Source organism: Prinia subflava, chromosome 1 (genome assembly GCF_021018805.1).
Source record: "Prinia subflava isolate CZ2003 ecotype Zambia chromosome 1, Cam_Psub_1.2, whole genome shotgun sequence".
Taxonomy (NCBI): domain Eukaryota; kingdom Metazoa; phylum Chordata; class Aves; order Passeriformes; family Cisticolidae; genus Prinia; species Prinia subflava.
Window position 1 is genome coordinate 99147126 of NC_086247.1, and position 15968 is coordinate 99163093.

The 15968-nt window shown below is 34.2% G+C and overlaps 1 protein-coding gene across 3 annotated transcripts in view; it reads left to right on the forward strand.

Annotated features, from left to right (window-relative positions):
- LRRFIP2 (LRR binding FLII interacting protein 2) overlaps positions 1-15968 on the forward strand; it is a 58585-nt gene that overhangs the window by 37098 nt on the left and 5519 nt on the right. Inside the window, exons 4-11 of one of the 3 annotated variants that reach the window (XM_063405050.1) lie at positions 2213-2257; positions 2900-3013; positions 3436-3507; positions 9170-9340; positions 9631-9723; positions 11752-11844; positions 14558-14659; positions 14911-15043. In XM_063405050.1, coding sequence (XP_063261120.1) covers positions 2213-2257; positions 2900-3013; positions 3436-3507; positions 9170-9340; positions 9631-9723; positions 11752-11844; positions 14558-14659; positions 14911-15043 — 823 coding nt within the window. The remainder of the gene's footprint in view (positions 1-2212; positions 2258-2899; positions 3014-3435; positions 3508-9169; positions 9341-9630; positions 9724-11751; positions 11845-14557; positions 14660-14910; positions 15044-15968) is intronic. The other 2 variants (XM_063405030.1, XM_063405040.1) reach the window with 2 other exon arrangements.

A 15968-nucleotide genomic window follows, 5' to 3' on the forward strand; every position in this document is an offset into this window, starting at 1 on the left:
AGCATTCTAAATTACTTAATTGCAAATAGGTTTATTGTGGGATTGGGGCTTGTTTTCATATTAAAAAATGTACTGAATGAATTTTTTAAAAGCATGCTGCTTTATTTTAAAGATTTTGCCTGTTGCTATAAGCGTGTGACAAGTTTAACACTTCACATTTGTGTGTGTGTGTCATAATCTTAATAGTCTCTTAAAAACCCAAACATTTAACTTGTTTTTTTTCTTACGGAAATTAACAATGCTAGAGGGGTTTTGTATACTTTTGGAATACTGTTACTTGTTTTAGTGACAAAAATACTTAGAACTATGCCTGCATTAGTGCATTTTAGTATTCCTTCATCCCATATGAGATTTTGTCAGAATCCATTACTGAAACGCTCCTTGTTGGCTATGCACTTGTACGGAATCCCATGTCAATCAACAGATCATGTTACAGTAAAATTATCGTGATGGTTTTCCTGTGCAGCTCCCTTTAGGCTGAACATTGTTTATACCAAACCTAGCCACCTCCTTCTTTCTACTCTAAGTTCTAAAAATTCTTGTTACTTGCAGGCAAAACTTTTGTGTTTAATAGCATGGAGAAAAAACGAATTTCTGTTCTTAGGTATATCTTTTGAAGCATCATTTAGGGTTAGCACATGCAGTAGGTGGGCAGAGAAGCTGAGAGCACTGTGTTTATTTAGCTGAGCAAAAGGAATGCTATGTGGTGATCAGCAGTGTGTAAGTGCTTGCTTAGGTGAGGGCCAAAGTCTTCGTACCTTTGCCAAGCACTGCAACAAGGGCCAGCAAACTCATGCTTCAGTTTAGGAGTTCAGATGAGACACTTCAAGAAGCTCCACAAGGACCTTATTGTTGCAGTCTGTCAGGTTATAGCAAGGCTGGAGAGCCTCTCTGTTCAGGAGCTGGTGAGACTTTGATAGAACAAGCCACAGCTGTCCTGGACTGTTGGCTGTGATTTTGCTTTGAATGGGAGACAAGAGCTAGAGTACTCACACAACCACTTTCTGTGACTTTGCATTTAGATGGTATTTTAATATGTTACAGTGTTGTATGAGTAATAATTTATGTCATTTATCATCTGTACATTCTCAAATCATGAGAGATTAATTATTTCTCCATCTTAAACTTTAGCACTTTTTTCCCCATAATAAAGCTTACTTTCTGAAATCAATGCTCTGCTAAAAGAAATGTGGAAGCTGAGACTGGTAGTTACGCTGCCTTCTCAAATGCTTATGTTATCATCATTATTTATTATTAGATTTGAAATTTATATTTTTATTTAGGTTAGCCTAAATGTATCCTTCAGGTCAATTGAATTTTTTACGTCATTCTATCATCATACTGCTGACAAATATTTTCAGTCTATAATTTCAGTACATCATTGGTGGTGGTGAATTTCTCATGAGGAAGCAATGTTGCTGTTATAGAAACGACAATAGGAGGAAAAGGAAAAATCTTATAAAGTAGTATTTGTTTCTTCTGTGATTGCAGTAGATTTTCAAAACTTTTCCCTGGCATAGAGAAAAACAGGTGTTCTTTAAGAAGCAATATATGTGAGATACCATACTAAATACGTGTCTAATCCCACCTATTTTGCTTCACAGAAATATGTAAAATGTGGACATCTACAATATAATTTTGCAATAGCAGTTTCCTAAGTAAGACTCTTTTGCTTAGTCTTCAGTGCATAAAATATGAAATTATTTTGTAGGTTTCTTTTACTTAGTACACTTTAGTTGCAGGGTTTTACCTGAACCAGTTTTATTGTGATGTAATCACAGGTGACACTAAAAAGATTGAAAGTAGAGATGTGTTTTCTGTTAACTGGGGCATTCACACTGCTGTCACTGACTGCCTCAAGTGTACCTGCATGAAGCTTTGCATCTGTTATGCCACCATGTATTGCAGTGATTACTCAGTTGAAATTTAAAATAGTAAAATATATTTTGTTGCTCAGTACTGGTAATGACATTTAAAAAACTTTAGAGAAGAGTTTCTGGCTTTTTTCTTTGCAAATGGTCACTTATTTTGCAGTTGAGGTAAAAACTACTTTTTTAGGCTGAGTATTGTTTTTCCTGTCTTGATCTGTGCTAACATCTGGAATTTTTTAATTGTTTCATTTTTAAATACTTCTCAATCTCTTCTGAACAAAAGATACTGATTCGGTAGTCCCTTATTACAAAAGGTAATCATGTTCCCTATTCTCTTTCAGCTGGAAGAAAAGAGTGAAAAATCACATTCAGAAATATTTTCAAGGGTAAGAGTTTTTTAAATTATTTAAAGTCAGTGTTCATTCACAAATTTTCAAGTCTTGAAATTTTGTGATTTTTTCATCAGGGTAAGCCTGCAAAGATTTTTTAAATATACTTTTTTATTGCCCAAAATTAATGCTTTATGCCTATTATTTCTTGAGGAAAAAATTTAAATCTTTAGTTTACTTTTGGCTAGTAATAATTTTCTACACATATTTTTATATGTGAGAAATACATACTAGGAAAGGTTAAAATTTAGGAGGCTAAGGCCATCAAAATCCATATAGTAGATTCTCATTGTAGGCTTTCTTCTGAATCCTGGATGGCAGAAATTATAATATTTAGTAATACTGTAAATCTCTACAGTATTTCAGCACTATTAACCATCTTAGGAATATCTTCTGGACGAAGATGATGTCAAAATTCTAATGTTCTTATACACTAAGTCATCAATGAGAAACCAGTATTTTACCATGAAGAAACACAAATGCTGGAAAATAATCAATAGAAAGTGCTGTCTGTAAGTGAATAGTAAGAAAAATAAGAAAGAAAACTGTTCTGTGACTTTGAAGAAATTTATAAAGAGTATTATCAAGTATACCAGAAATAACCATATGATTCCTGATACAACGTTTTCCCTTTTTAAGCCCTCATCTCGCAATTCAGTAAGTGCAACTCCTTTGAGTGGCAACTCATCTAGAAGAGGAAGTGGAGATGCAAGTATTTTTGTGGATCCTGATGCCTCCCTCAGTGAATTACGGGTGAATTGCATTTTCAGAGAATTTACTTTAAATAGGAAGATTATTTTTTAATACAGAACTTCTGTATAATAAGAAAATGCTATGAGGATGTAATTTTCAGTCATGAAGTATTTTTGTACTTTCTTGGTAATTTTTCTTGGTATTTTTGTGTTCATAATTATGGTTTAAGAGTTTAGCTCATTAAGATAAGACTTTGTTTATGTCGAATTTAAAACAATTCTGTCCTATTTGAGATGTCTTAGAGTTAGTGTTATAAACAAAACCTTAATTTCCATCAAGTTGTTGGGAATTAATTATAATTTCTGGGAATTATTGCAGGTTTTGTCATTTAACAGAAGTGCATGTAAACCTTTTAATGCTTTTTCAACTTTGAATTGTTTCCCCATACCTCTTATGCAATGGCTCATTCCTATGTCCTGCAGGATATCTATGATCTTAAGGACCAGATACATGATGTAGAATGGAGATACATGCAGGGACTTAAAGAATTAAAGGTATCAGGGCTCCTCCCAAGCATGCATTCTGAATGGGTGTTTTTGCGTAATGGAGTTATCACCAGTTTCACTAACGTATAGTGGCTTCACTAACAAATTTTTAAATTTCTTTAAAAGCATGTATCTAACTTTTAATGCATGAAGAGCATCATCTTAAAATGTACATGAGATTGCATGTTTATTGTTTGATTACTGTTAGAAGAGTATTAAACTTTGATGTTTTTATCTATATAGGTGCTTTCTGATAAGATAATGAGGTGTTCAGTTTATAATTTTTAGAGGTTTGTTAGCAAATAAATGGATATACAAAATAATTACTAGGTATCAAATGGGGAAAAAAGAAATTGGAGATAATTATGGCAAAGAACTTAACAATTAGTCTTCCAATTTGCAGCAAAGACTTTATATTATAAAGCAAAACCAAAATAATAATTTTGAAAGATGTGCTGCAGTTCATTTGGCCAGGCATATTGCTTGTAGGAGAAAATTAATTTTGTTTTAATTCTTTGCCATTAAAAAAATTATTTATGCTGGTTTATATTCCTATTATTTTCTCTAAATCACAGGCTGGTTTTGTCAGCATTAGGCTAATGAGTGCTAAGGAAACTTATCCTGTCTGGCAATCCAGCATCCACTGTGGTAGTCACATTCCCATCACCCAGACTTTCACTATGGGGAGCACAACCTCCCAGTGAATCACCAAGTGTGTCAATGGGAGCTGCACTAGACTGGCTACACATACCATTCTCACACTGTCAGTGAAGGTTTCCTTACAGGCTCAGCTACAGGTTTCCCATAACAGAGTCTCAGATGTTTGATTTCTCTGAGCACTTTAATCACAGCAGTCACACAAAACTAGCTCGAGATCAAGCTGGGTGCCACCAAGGAGAGGCCCTGAATGAAGCAATTTGTGGGCTTTTGTATTGCAGTCCATGCACGCTGAGGCTCTGGGGTCCTCCATTGCCTCTCGTCATATCCCTGAGTGGCCGGTCACCTGGCTGGTTCCACAGGTCCCCATGCCCCTTGTTGTGCAAAGGGTCAGTTCCACGTCACTGCTCTTGCTGGAAACTCCAGCCATTTTGCCCTACTGAGGGTACAATCTGCTGTTTGCATGGCAGCAGCACACTGAACTAGCTACCTGTAGTAGGTGTAGTCTTCTACAGGAGATTTGCCTGTGTTTTGATTTGTTTAAAACTATACCTTTCTTTTATACATTTTCACAAAATTAACAGAGCAGTAGATTTAAAATAATCGTGCTTTTCACTGTTTTGTATTGAAGGGAAACAGAATTCAACAAATTATGGGGCTTACAAGTCTTTTCCAGGATATTTTTTCTGTTCTCTTTTCTATTGTCTAATTGTGAATGTTTTCATGTAAAAGTAAAGAGAACTTTTCAAATGTTTTATATCCATATAGAGACTGAATTAAATGTATACTTCTTGTATTAGAGCATGTGACAGTGATGTGTTTATCAGCTTCCTTGAATTTCTTCAATTTAACAATATATTAGATGATATAGTAAGGGGAAAATATGTAATACGAGCTGTTTAGTGTAACAAAAATAATTTCCTCTTTGAAGGTTAACTCTACCTTTAAAGGTAACTTTAAACCTGATAGCAATGTGTTCAGATGAAGTATGTTTTAGTTTAGTTATATTGCCATATGAATATTAGAATGACTTCAAAGAGTACTAGATTACAGGATTATTAGACATAGATATATGAGACATAGATTGAGTGTAATCTGAAGCTGCCTCATATTTCCAGAATGGGTCTAACTCTCACACCTTTAAGTGTTTGCAAGCATCTCATGATTAGTATTCTGACTCATGGCTAGTAGATTATTATTTATTGTAATCCATTGCAGTTACCAAAAAGCAGTAGTAAGATCATCTATGCCCAGCTTTCAGAATTGAACTGCATTTTATGTTATTGCTAATAATATGCTAATAATACTGAATAATATGTTCTTTCCTGACTTAGTTCACATTTCATAGAGATTCTTTTGGGAATGTTTTTTTTTTAATTAGGAAGGTATTGCCTTTCCCTCAACTTGGACTTGATCAGTTTTGTCTTGTGTATGTTATAGAAGAGTTACCAGGATACGTGCATTTACACTACATTTAAATGCTGGGGGTTTTGTTTGGTTGTTTGTTTTTTTTTCCAGTGGTGGACTAATGGGGATTTGTAATCACACTACCTTCTGAGCTCTCTGGTTGCCGTTATGCTGCTAAAAGTGTGGGTTTTACCTGGCTACAAATATGCTGGGTAGCAGGATAAACACTAATGTGGCTAGTTCTGGTTTAGTTAGGGGTTGAAATCTTTTCCTTTTCGTCTCAGTTTGATTCCGTTTTTTTGCTTTTTTATTTATTTCTTTATATATTTCTTTGCATCATCTGGAAAGGAATTCTGATTCTTTCCTCACAATTTTTCTTTTATGCCATTAACAGTGCACTCTCTTGATGTGTGTTGGCTTGAATCATCTTGTTCTAGCTGAGCGAGCTAGTTTTATAGCATTTTGACTTTACTGGTAAAGTTGTGGGTGATATTTCTTCATAGCTTTAGGTTATATGCAGAACCTTATGTATTTTCATTCCATCCCATCCCATTCTCACCGCTTCATTCCTAAAAATCCTACAGCCTCCTTCAAGTGTTTCAGAACTTATTTCAAATCAAACTGGAAGACTTCATGAAACTGCATAGAATTCTTGAACCATGGGGAACATGAGTAATACTTGAAGAGTTGCAAAGAAGTCTTTGCAATGTTTCTTTTTAACCCAGTAGAGACTTAGACATAACTTAGCTTCTCTCTCAGAAGCAGTTTTCACTCTTTAGTATCCAAATCCATCTATTCTTCTTTTGTAACTGCAGATTCACCCTCCCCTGCCTTTTTTTTTTTTCTTTTTTTTTTTTTTCTTAATGACATTTTAATACAATGTTTTAAGCCCCAATCTAGTCTTGTCTTTTAAGGCTGGAGTCCTGGAACACGTGGCATACAGTAAGAGGCTGACAAAATGTGCTTTAATAAGTCTTGGAGTAGTGTTTGGCAATATTGTTGCTGTTTTCAGTGTCTGGTAGGAGGCGATGGAGAGCAGAGGGCAGACTTCCTTGCAAGGGAAATATGCAACAGACAAAAGTTGAATTGTAAGAGCGGAAATTCCAATTAGAACTCAAGAAGAAAGAGTTTTCACAAGGAAGGCAAACACTGGTGCAGGTCATCTAGCAAGTTTGACCCTCTGCACTCTAGATTTCTGGAGATACTTAAAATGGAGATGACCTCTGAGAAGCCTGATCTTAGCTGATTCTCTTTAGTTAGGAAATTGGACCAGATGGCATTCAGAGATCTCTGCCAAACTAAATTACTACATGACCCCAGTCACCACATTCACAGAAATAATCAGATTGGACTTTTTCCCTAGTTTTTTATTTTGTTTTGTTTTGGTTTTGGTGTTTTTTGTTTTTTGTTTTTTTGTGGTGTGGTTTTGTGGTTTTTTTTTTTTTTTTTTTTTTTTTTTTTTGGTGTGGTTTTTGTGGTTTTTGGTTTTTTTTTTGTTAAGTTTATAACTCCCTGTAAAATTACTATAGCATTTATTATAATCCTAATACTTGCCTTGTTTTTACTCTAAACCGGATTATTCTTTGAAAGTCTTTAGGTTTGCTGTCTCGCATTTTGTTTTGCCAATTTTTACAAGATTTGCCATATTTACAACGTCAAAAAAGAAATGTTTTCTCTGGTTTTAATCTTCAGAATTGCTTGCCTGCACTTACATTTATGTTTTCCTTTTATTTTCTTTTTTCTTACCCTGAATCATCTTTGCTGTTTGCTACTACTTCCTAGATGATAATGGTACTTGTATATTTTCACAACTTATACTGCTTTGTCTCTTCTGATCTGTAATTATTTTTTCTGGGATTTCAAAAAACTGTATTTCTCCAAAGAAAATTCCAGAATTCAGTGAATGGAATAGAAATGTATAAGTGCATGTGATTGTGATAAAATTATGAAAGGTAAAATACATATTCTTATAGACAGCTTTCCTAAACTGGAGGTTTACAGCATGGAATAGTGTTTGGGGATAGGGATTTTTTTTTACTTTCTTATATTGAACTATGTCTTGGTATTTCTAGAAGACATGACTATAATTCCAAAACAAAAATGATTGCATAATTTTACTCTGTAACAGATAGCAGTCTTTAATATTTTCATAGAAAACTTACATTGTTGCCACTTTCTCTCTTAATATCTTAGTTTTAGTGTTCTGTTTTCTGGAATCCAAGCTTCATGCCCTTCCTGTGCTAGTGCTTCTACTGTCATAGTACAAATAATTAAAAATGGAGATAATGCTACTTTATGGTTTCAAGTAACAGATTACATGAAGTACAAGGAGATTTGTAGTAGGGCATAGAGCTCTACTTTGTCCGGGGATTGGCTTAGTAATTCTTTTTCAGTTCTAAAATTAGGACTCTGAAAATAATTTTTTGTTATTTTTACATCATAGAATGTTAAGGGGTTGGAATGGACCTTAAAGATCATGTAGTCCCAACCCCTATATAATGCATATCGAAAGAATGGCATGCTTAAAAGTGCCTGCAGTGATAGTTGTTCCAAGTATTTAAATGGTTGACATTTGTTACAGTTCTGACAAAAACCCCCAAGCACAACTAAAACCAGGATAAAATGGTAAATGGGGGAGATTTATGTAAGAGGCTGTATAGCAAGGCATGTACACCTTTAGGTAGAGAACCAAGTGTGTGAATCTTTACATGCTTAAAAAACAAACAAACCAACAAACCCCAAAAAAGAGCAAAAAGAAAAAAAACCCAAACCCACAAAAAAACCCCACAAAAAACCCCCAAACAACAACAACAACAACACCACAAAAAACCCACAAAAACCAAAACAACACAACAACAACAACAACAAAACAACAACAACAAAACCCACAAAAAACAAAACAACAACAAGAAAACCACAAACAAACAAAAAAACCCACCAACCAACCAACCAACCAACCAAAAAAAAAAAAAAAAAAAAAAACAAAAAAAAAAAACCAAACAAAAACAAACAAAAAACCAAAAAAACAACACCACACCAAAGATAAAATATCTGTTTAAGATGTAAATTCTTATTACTGGAATAATGTGGCTATCTAAAAATTCTGAATCTAAGGTAATAGGGTACTACTTAAATAATGAGCATTAAGTTAAAGCTACTCTTGGAATTATTTTTGTGATCTCTTACTGTTTTAATTATCCACATTCTGTCTGTTAGATTTGTTGCCTCATTCTGAACTGTTTTCTCATGCATGCCTTGAGAATAGTGATATTACTACTAGATACATGGTATTCACTAGAATATGAAGCTGTGATATTACTGCTGTATCCCTGTGAGTTGCTGTAAGTGTGGCAGAATAGAAAATGCAAGTGGAATATTATCTTGTATTTTTCATGCTTCTGTAATGATAACTTTTCGTTGTTGTGGATGACCTAAGTTGAATAATGGAACCTTTTACTTGGTAGCTCTAAAGAATAAATTTCAGAAATAAAAATGGTTGCATAATTTTAATGTCTAACATCTCATACTTCAACATTAAGGTGGTATTGTAACATTATAACAACGCATCAAAAAGTTAGACTAATGTAAACTTTTCTACTATCTGTAGGATTCACTAGCTGAAGTTGAAGAGAAGTACAAGAAAGCAATGGTTTCCAATGCTCAACTAGACAATGAGAAAAACAACTTGATTTACCAAGTGGATACTTTAAAGGATGTTATTGAGGAGAAAGAAGAACAGATAGCAGAGTTCTATAGGGATAATGAAGAGAAGTCAAAGGTATTTTTTTTCCTAATTATAAAGTACAGAAATCTGGACTACTTAGTAAGAACAGTTTAAAGCATTCAGAATAGCTTCTTAGTATTGGACTTAAGTCTTTATGGTATTTTTTCTCTCTACAGTTTATTAAATCTTCTGTGTAGTAAGTATCTGGATAACTTATTTAGACCACTTCAGTGATTCAGTGGTTTTGTTTTTTTAACTGCTTGGTAGGTATAATTTCTCACATCCTTGCAGTAATTTCTTACATAACTCAAAATAAGTATAAATAATTGATTTATTTAATACAGGAATTGGAAAGACAGAAACACACCTGCAGTGTTCTGCAGCATAAGTTGGATGAACTTAAAGAGGGCCTTCGACAGAGAGATGAATTGATAGAGGTATGCTCGTATGAGTGTATGATAGAACCTGTGCAAATAAATATGGTGTAAGATTTGAATGGGAATCATACACAAAAGAATTAGACCTGCACATTAGAATTAAATACTATCTTGCATTTTTAAGAAATAATTTATCTTGTTTTAGTGGGTAGAATTTAAGCTACTGATCCTCCTAAATTTATGGAGCTGAAAATGACTCTGCAAGGTTTTCAAATGTATTACATCTTGCAGAACCTTTAATTCTTGTGAGAATTGTGGTTCTCTCATGAATGTTCCTTGTATCTTTTCTTTGTTGTGAGGGCAGAACTAATATTTGTGTGGCTAAAATAATTTTTCATAGCAAAAATTTCTGGTGCATGGATACTACCAAATGTTACTTTTTGCCTTTGCCAAAAGTTTCCATTTCTGTTATTTCAGATTTTTGTGAGTATCAACAATTGAAGTTTGCCATACTGAGTATTTGTTTCCTTACCAGTCAAGCATAATACATATCAACACTGGTCAGCATGTTACTGGGTCACAACCATATTTCTGGGTGTGCAGTATGTTCTTTTCCTCTCTCACTTTGTTCTTTTTCCTCTTTTCCCTTTTGTTTCTGGAAACAAAGCTACCCACCCTGAAATCCCAGAGCTACTATCAGTCTTCATGTTAAAATAGTCCTCAAAGAAATAAATATATATATATGTATATTGTCAGCAGTAGGTGGGTGTCCATTTTCCAATGATTTTAGTTGGAAGATGTAGTTCAACTATTACATAATTTTCTCACTGTCTCTTCATTGCAGTAAATATTGATTAAGTGATATAGGCCAAAGTCTCCACTGTCATTTTGAAAAGCTGTGTAATAGTTAATTGATCCTTTATTTCTTCACTATATTCTTGTGCTCTCTAGGTGGAAATACTGTAACTCCAAATGGTTTCTGAAAAGTCCCAGTTCTGTTTTGGAAGTATTATGCTTCATGAACTGGAGTTGATATGACTTACTAGCAGAAGAAAAGGATTAAGATTATCCTAAGTATCAGCATCTTGAGTTAGATAAATGCTGACAAGTAAAACACTGAAAAAATCTTTTGTGATTCTGTTGCCTGCTCTAAGTTATCTTTGACTTCTCTGAGAATTAAAGAACAACTTTGCATATTCTTATTTGGGGTTTTGGTGGGGTTTAAGTATTTGAATCAAGAATATACAGGAGATTTGTCTGGAATGTTTGCTTTGGTAGAATGTAGCATGTGTCGAATAGTTTACAAATGCATCCAGTCCCTTTGAAGATTTGACCTGTATTTACCACTTACTTGTGTCTTTTCCCCATCTATTAACACTGATAGGAAATCTCTCTGAAGCCATGTAGCTTTTTGCAGAAAGACATTGTCTTCCGTTCCCAGGTGTAAAATGAAGTTCAGTCCTTAGGAGGGAAATAAACATGTCTCTAACCCTTAAAATTCTTACATCCTCTTCATAGCTAAGCATTTAATCGTGTTTGCAGAGCAAGCAGCAAAATACAATGGTAGTCAGCTAAAAAAGTAGGACTAGACTTGATACATATTTATACAGTATCAGAAACAGTCCATAATTGTCTTTTGCTTCCTGGATGTTTGATTCAAACTCCCTTCTTCATACTTTCAAGAAGATTATTTTATTTTATAAAACATTAATAAAACCAACTGTTAACATTAATATTCACTTCCAAAAGGAGACTTGAAGGTATCAGGAAAATATCAGGATAATTGTTTCTATCAACAGACTGCAGTGGGAATAGTCACTAAAGGAAAGTAACTCCAGCTGCATTACGTTTTCCTGACAGCATTGATTGAATAGAATTAAATAAATAAATAAAATTCATTCTCTTGCATGAATTCTTAACAAATATACTACATTAAACTGCATACTGTTTCTGTAACTTCATGCTCATAAACTCTTTGGTTGACTTTTATTACTTAGTTTCCTTTATCTATTTTAATGTTTGGGATTTTTTTTCTATTTCCTTACGTCTCTTTCCTCTTTTATTCTTCCCTCATCCTATTTACCACAGGCGAATCAACGTATGCAGGAGAATATAGACTCCATAACCAAAGAAGTGTTTGATCTCCAGGAGACAATTAATTGGAAAGATAAAAAAATAGGGGTATGAATCAAATATGGGAGGAAAGGTATTTTTTTTAATTTAGAAGTAGATGGATGCCCTCTACACCCCAAGGAATGCTGTGTACTCCAAAGAAATTAAGGCCACTCCCAACTTAAATTAGTAAAATGTTTTTCAGTCTTCTTCAGAAAATGAGCCACACTTTGATTGCATAATGATAAAGAGTACTAATTAGATCTGTAACATACAATTTTACAATATTTTGCAAAATTTTTGATGGCATGCCTAGTGGTAAAAAATACAGTCTTGAATTGACTTCTGCAACCAACTTGTGCATTCTTGTATTGCACTTCAGATCCTTGTGGGATTGGTTAGTTTGGATGCAACACTGAACCAAGCTGGGTTTGTGATATGACATATGATATACTTTAGGTATTGAGAGTCGTAATTGAAACAATGGTTGTAGGTGACCTTTTGAGAAGAATCCTTAAGGTTCCTGTACAGGAAAACTGTGCTGATACTATGCAGCTAATGTAGGTCAGGCAGGGTTTGTCAGCTTTGCCCCTGGGCAGCACAGAAGTCGTAGAACTGAGACAGCCTGACCATTGGTGATCACTGCGTGGCCCTGAACTTTTGGTTATTCTGGGACACAAGTAGATTGTGGCAATAGGGAGTTAATTGAAGTCTTTAAAAAGGAATTATCTGCCTCTTAGCAGCTCAGGGGTCATTTCTGTCTACCTGAATTTTGCACCACATTTCAGTATATGTAGATTTCTTTGAAAATTGTTTTATTTGCTGGAGTTCAAGTCACTTTGAAAAGCTGCCTTTTAATTGATGGTGCCCAGTTCAAAAGCTATGCTGTCTTACTCTTTTTTTCATGCTTCAGTCTTTCTCTTCCATCATAAAAATTTTTCAACATTCTAAAGCTTTCTGAATATTCTTCGGAAAGCTTTTTGTCTTTATTTTACCCTATTCTTTCCATACTTATTTCTCGAATTTGTGTATTGGACTGTCTCAATTTCTGCAATATTTTTGTACTCTTTCAAATACATTGCCAGAGTTAGTACAAGCATATCCCATATTCAAATATAGCTACCATCCAGAATGACAAGAAAGATAGATATATTTTCCTTTAGCCAGTTTGTATTCTTGTAAGCATGATTACTGGTTATTTTTCTAGTTAGTTGTGGTTTTTTTTTAACTCTCAGGATCGAACCCTCTTAGATAAGAAAACATAAAAATGCTGCTCTTTTCTTTCTCATATCTATAAATATTTACATACTTTTCTTAGCTTACAGTTTTTGAGCCTTTCTCCCTCCTACTGAGCAGCTTTGGTAATTTTTACTCTATTCCAGCTTTAGAAGTCTCTGTGAAGCTTCACAATGTAGTTTATAACTAAAATTGTGACCTTATTTTACAATGTATACAAGTCTATTTAGCTGTTTAAGAAAAAGAAAGGGAGGCAAAGAGAACAAAAATAGCATAAGTTTGTTTTACACCTGCCTTCTTATGTTGTCCTGTTTGTACAGTGTTTCAAGTTTATGATTATGTTTGATCTTAAATTAGATCAGTTTGAGGACACTGAGTTACAGTTTTGGGTTATATTCCTGAAATACACAGTTACCCTACTGTTTAGTGGCTCCAAATTTTCAATTAGTAATGACAATTCTGAGTTTGGTATAAATGTCCTGAAAGCTTTTGGAATATTTAGGAAATAGGACCCCAGACGTCTCTGCATTCTGGCACATGATCAGATTTTGCTTGTATCAATATGGTAAAACCTGTCTGCAGAACTCTGTTGTCCTGATTCTGTTTCCTACCCCAATAGAAGAATTGCAGAGGTAGGTTCTGTGCAAAATCCATGTCAAATTAAACCCTGAGCATACAAACACTAGGATTTTTACTGGTTTTGAATAATGATTACTTAGATCTACATAGGTAGAAATATATAGTTATATCAGTTTCACCTCCTTCCCCATCAGAATTTTCTGATTTTCAACACTTATGTTAGTAGTGAGTAAGGATAGAAAATATGTTTGGAGAAGGTCAGCATCATCACAGGACACTGTCAAGTACACACAATCTGTGTCTGTGACTCTGGGCCACTGTGTCCATTCTGTCAAGTGGTGGACTTACTTCCTCTTCCATCTCTGCCACATTTCTTTAAAAATTAAAAAGATTTATGTGTCTTTTAAGTAGAGCACAAAATTATGTAGTGATTAAGGTTCTTCATGCTATTTATAATGTAGAGATCTAGTGTGTGCTAGGAAATAAAAGGACATCTTAGGAATTTTTAGAATTAAGGCGTCAGCTAATGTTTTCACACATGTTGAATTGCCTTTAGTTTGTTACATTTACATACTAATAAATCAAATGCAATAGCACTTGTCAAAAATTTCTGTTGAAACTGAGTAATGCTTTAAAATATTGCTCTAGTATACAGATTCTAGATGATTATTAAAATTCAGCATACTGCAAAAAAATTATCAAAAAATAGAATTCACTGAATAAAAATCTCTCAAAATATCTAAGACTTGTCTGGAAAAAAAAACTCATGACAAATGCAGCATGAATTTAGATATGCAACTTGTAGAAGGCAGTTATCAGAGATGTATGTTACTACATATTTAAAAAGCACTTTAAATTTCTTTACTTGTATTGAGCTCTTTGTATTTACTTGTAGAAAATCTTTCTGCTGTCTGTCATAAGCTTTTTCTCTGTACCATTCTTTTTCTTGCTATCTGCCTGAGCCCAGGCCCTAGAAAGACAGAAAGATTACTTTGACTGCATTAAGAATGAGCGAGATGAGCTCAGAGAGGAGTTGGCTGACCTGAAGGAAACAATGAAGAGAGGACAGGTATGTTGGTAGTAGTTACTTTACAGTAACAGAAATCCAGGAATGGGGCATGAAATCAAGGTCAGTAAAACAGAGGAAGAATGGTTACTATTCTTGTGCAGTCTGAAAACCTGACCTTAGGGTAGGATAAATGGTCCCTGTCATTGCATCTGTTTCAATGAACTTGAAAAGCTCTTAAAAAACTTATCTGTTGATTTATATTTTAGCACTTCTGTTGTATGACTAGTTTATTTTTTGTTTTGTGTTTTTAGAAACATGGATTAGTTATAATTCCAGATGGCACACCAAATGGTGATGTAAACCATGAATCAGTGGTTGGTACAATAACAGTCGTATCACAGGAAGCTGCTCAGGTCTTGGAATCTGCAGGAGAAGGACCACTAGGTAAAAATATCCTAGCATACTTTATACAGTTTTTTAGGGCTTTGTTTCCTCTCGTTCTCAGTGGGTGTGACGTACAGTTGCAGATGCAAACAAACACCTGTGATGCTTCTGGAATATATGCTTACACAACTTCCAGGACTGATTTTAATTTTTTGTTTGTTCTGAGTAAAAAAGACAGATGTATCTTTTGAGTAAGAAGAAGTATGTGCTTAGATGTTTGAAACTGATTCGTTCCCTTGGTCCAGTTCCTGTTTTAATACTGACGAAAAATATTTTGCTTAAAAGTGTCATCTTTTGGATTAGTGTGTTTTCCATTGTGTTTCATAAAAATAATTCTTTAGAAGTATACATAATCAAGGAAGGATCATCAAGTGCAGTCTTCCATCACGTAGAAAAAGAAGTTTTAAAAACATTCAAAAATGACAGCAACAACAGAGACACTAACTGGGGGTTTTGGAGTAAAATTACTTTAACTTGTTTTTATCCTTAGGTTGAGCAAGTTGTTGTATGCAAGGTCAATCCACTGTAAAATTGTTAAAGTATAGAAAAAAATCTCTATATAATTGATTTGTCCTTGTATATAATGTATGATAGTTACATATTTTTGTATTGATAGAAATTAGACTTCATATGTATTTCTGCTGTGGCTCCCTCAAAGGAAAATACAAATGTCATTATACTTCATTTCTGTCAAAGTTACAAATTCTAAGGGAGCTGCTCTAGTCTTAGCACAGTGTTGCTTGATAGACTGTTCTGTAGCCATTACTGATCTTCTGACTAAGTAGAGATGTTGCTGATGGGTCCTGTAGGTCCTTTTCCAGGTACTTTTTTTGTCATTTGGGAACACTTTTTGCAAACATTCTAAACATACGGGGAAGTTTAGTGGCTTCCCTGAAGGGACAACAACCTTCAAATACAACAGGGA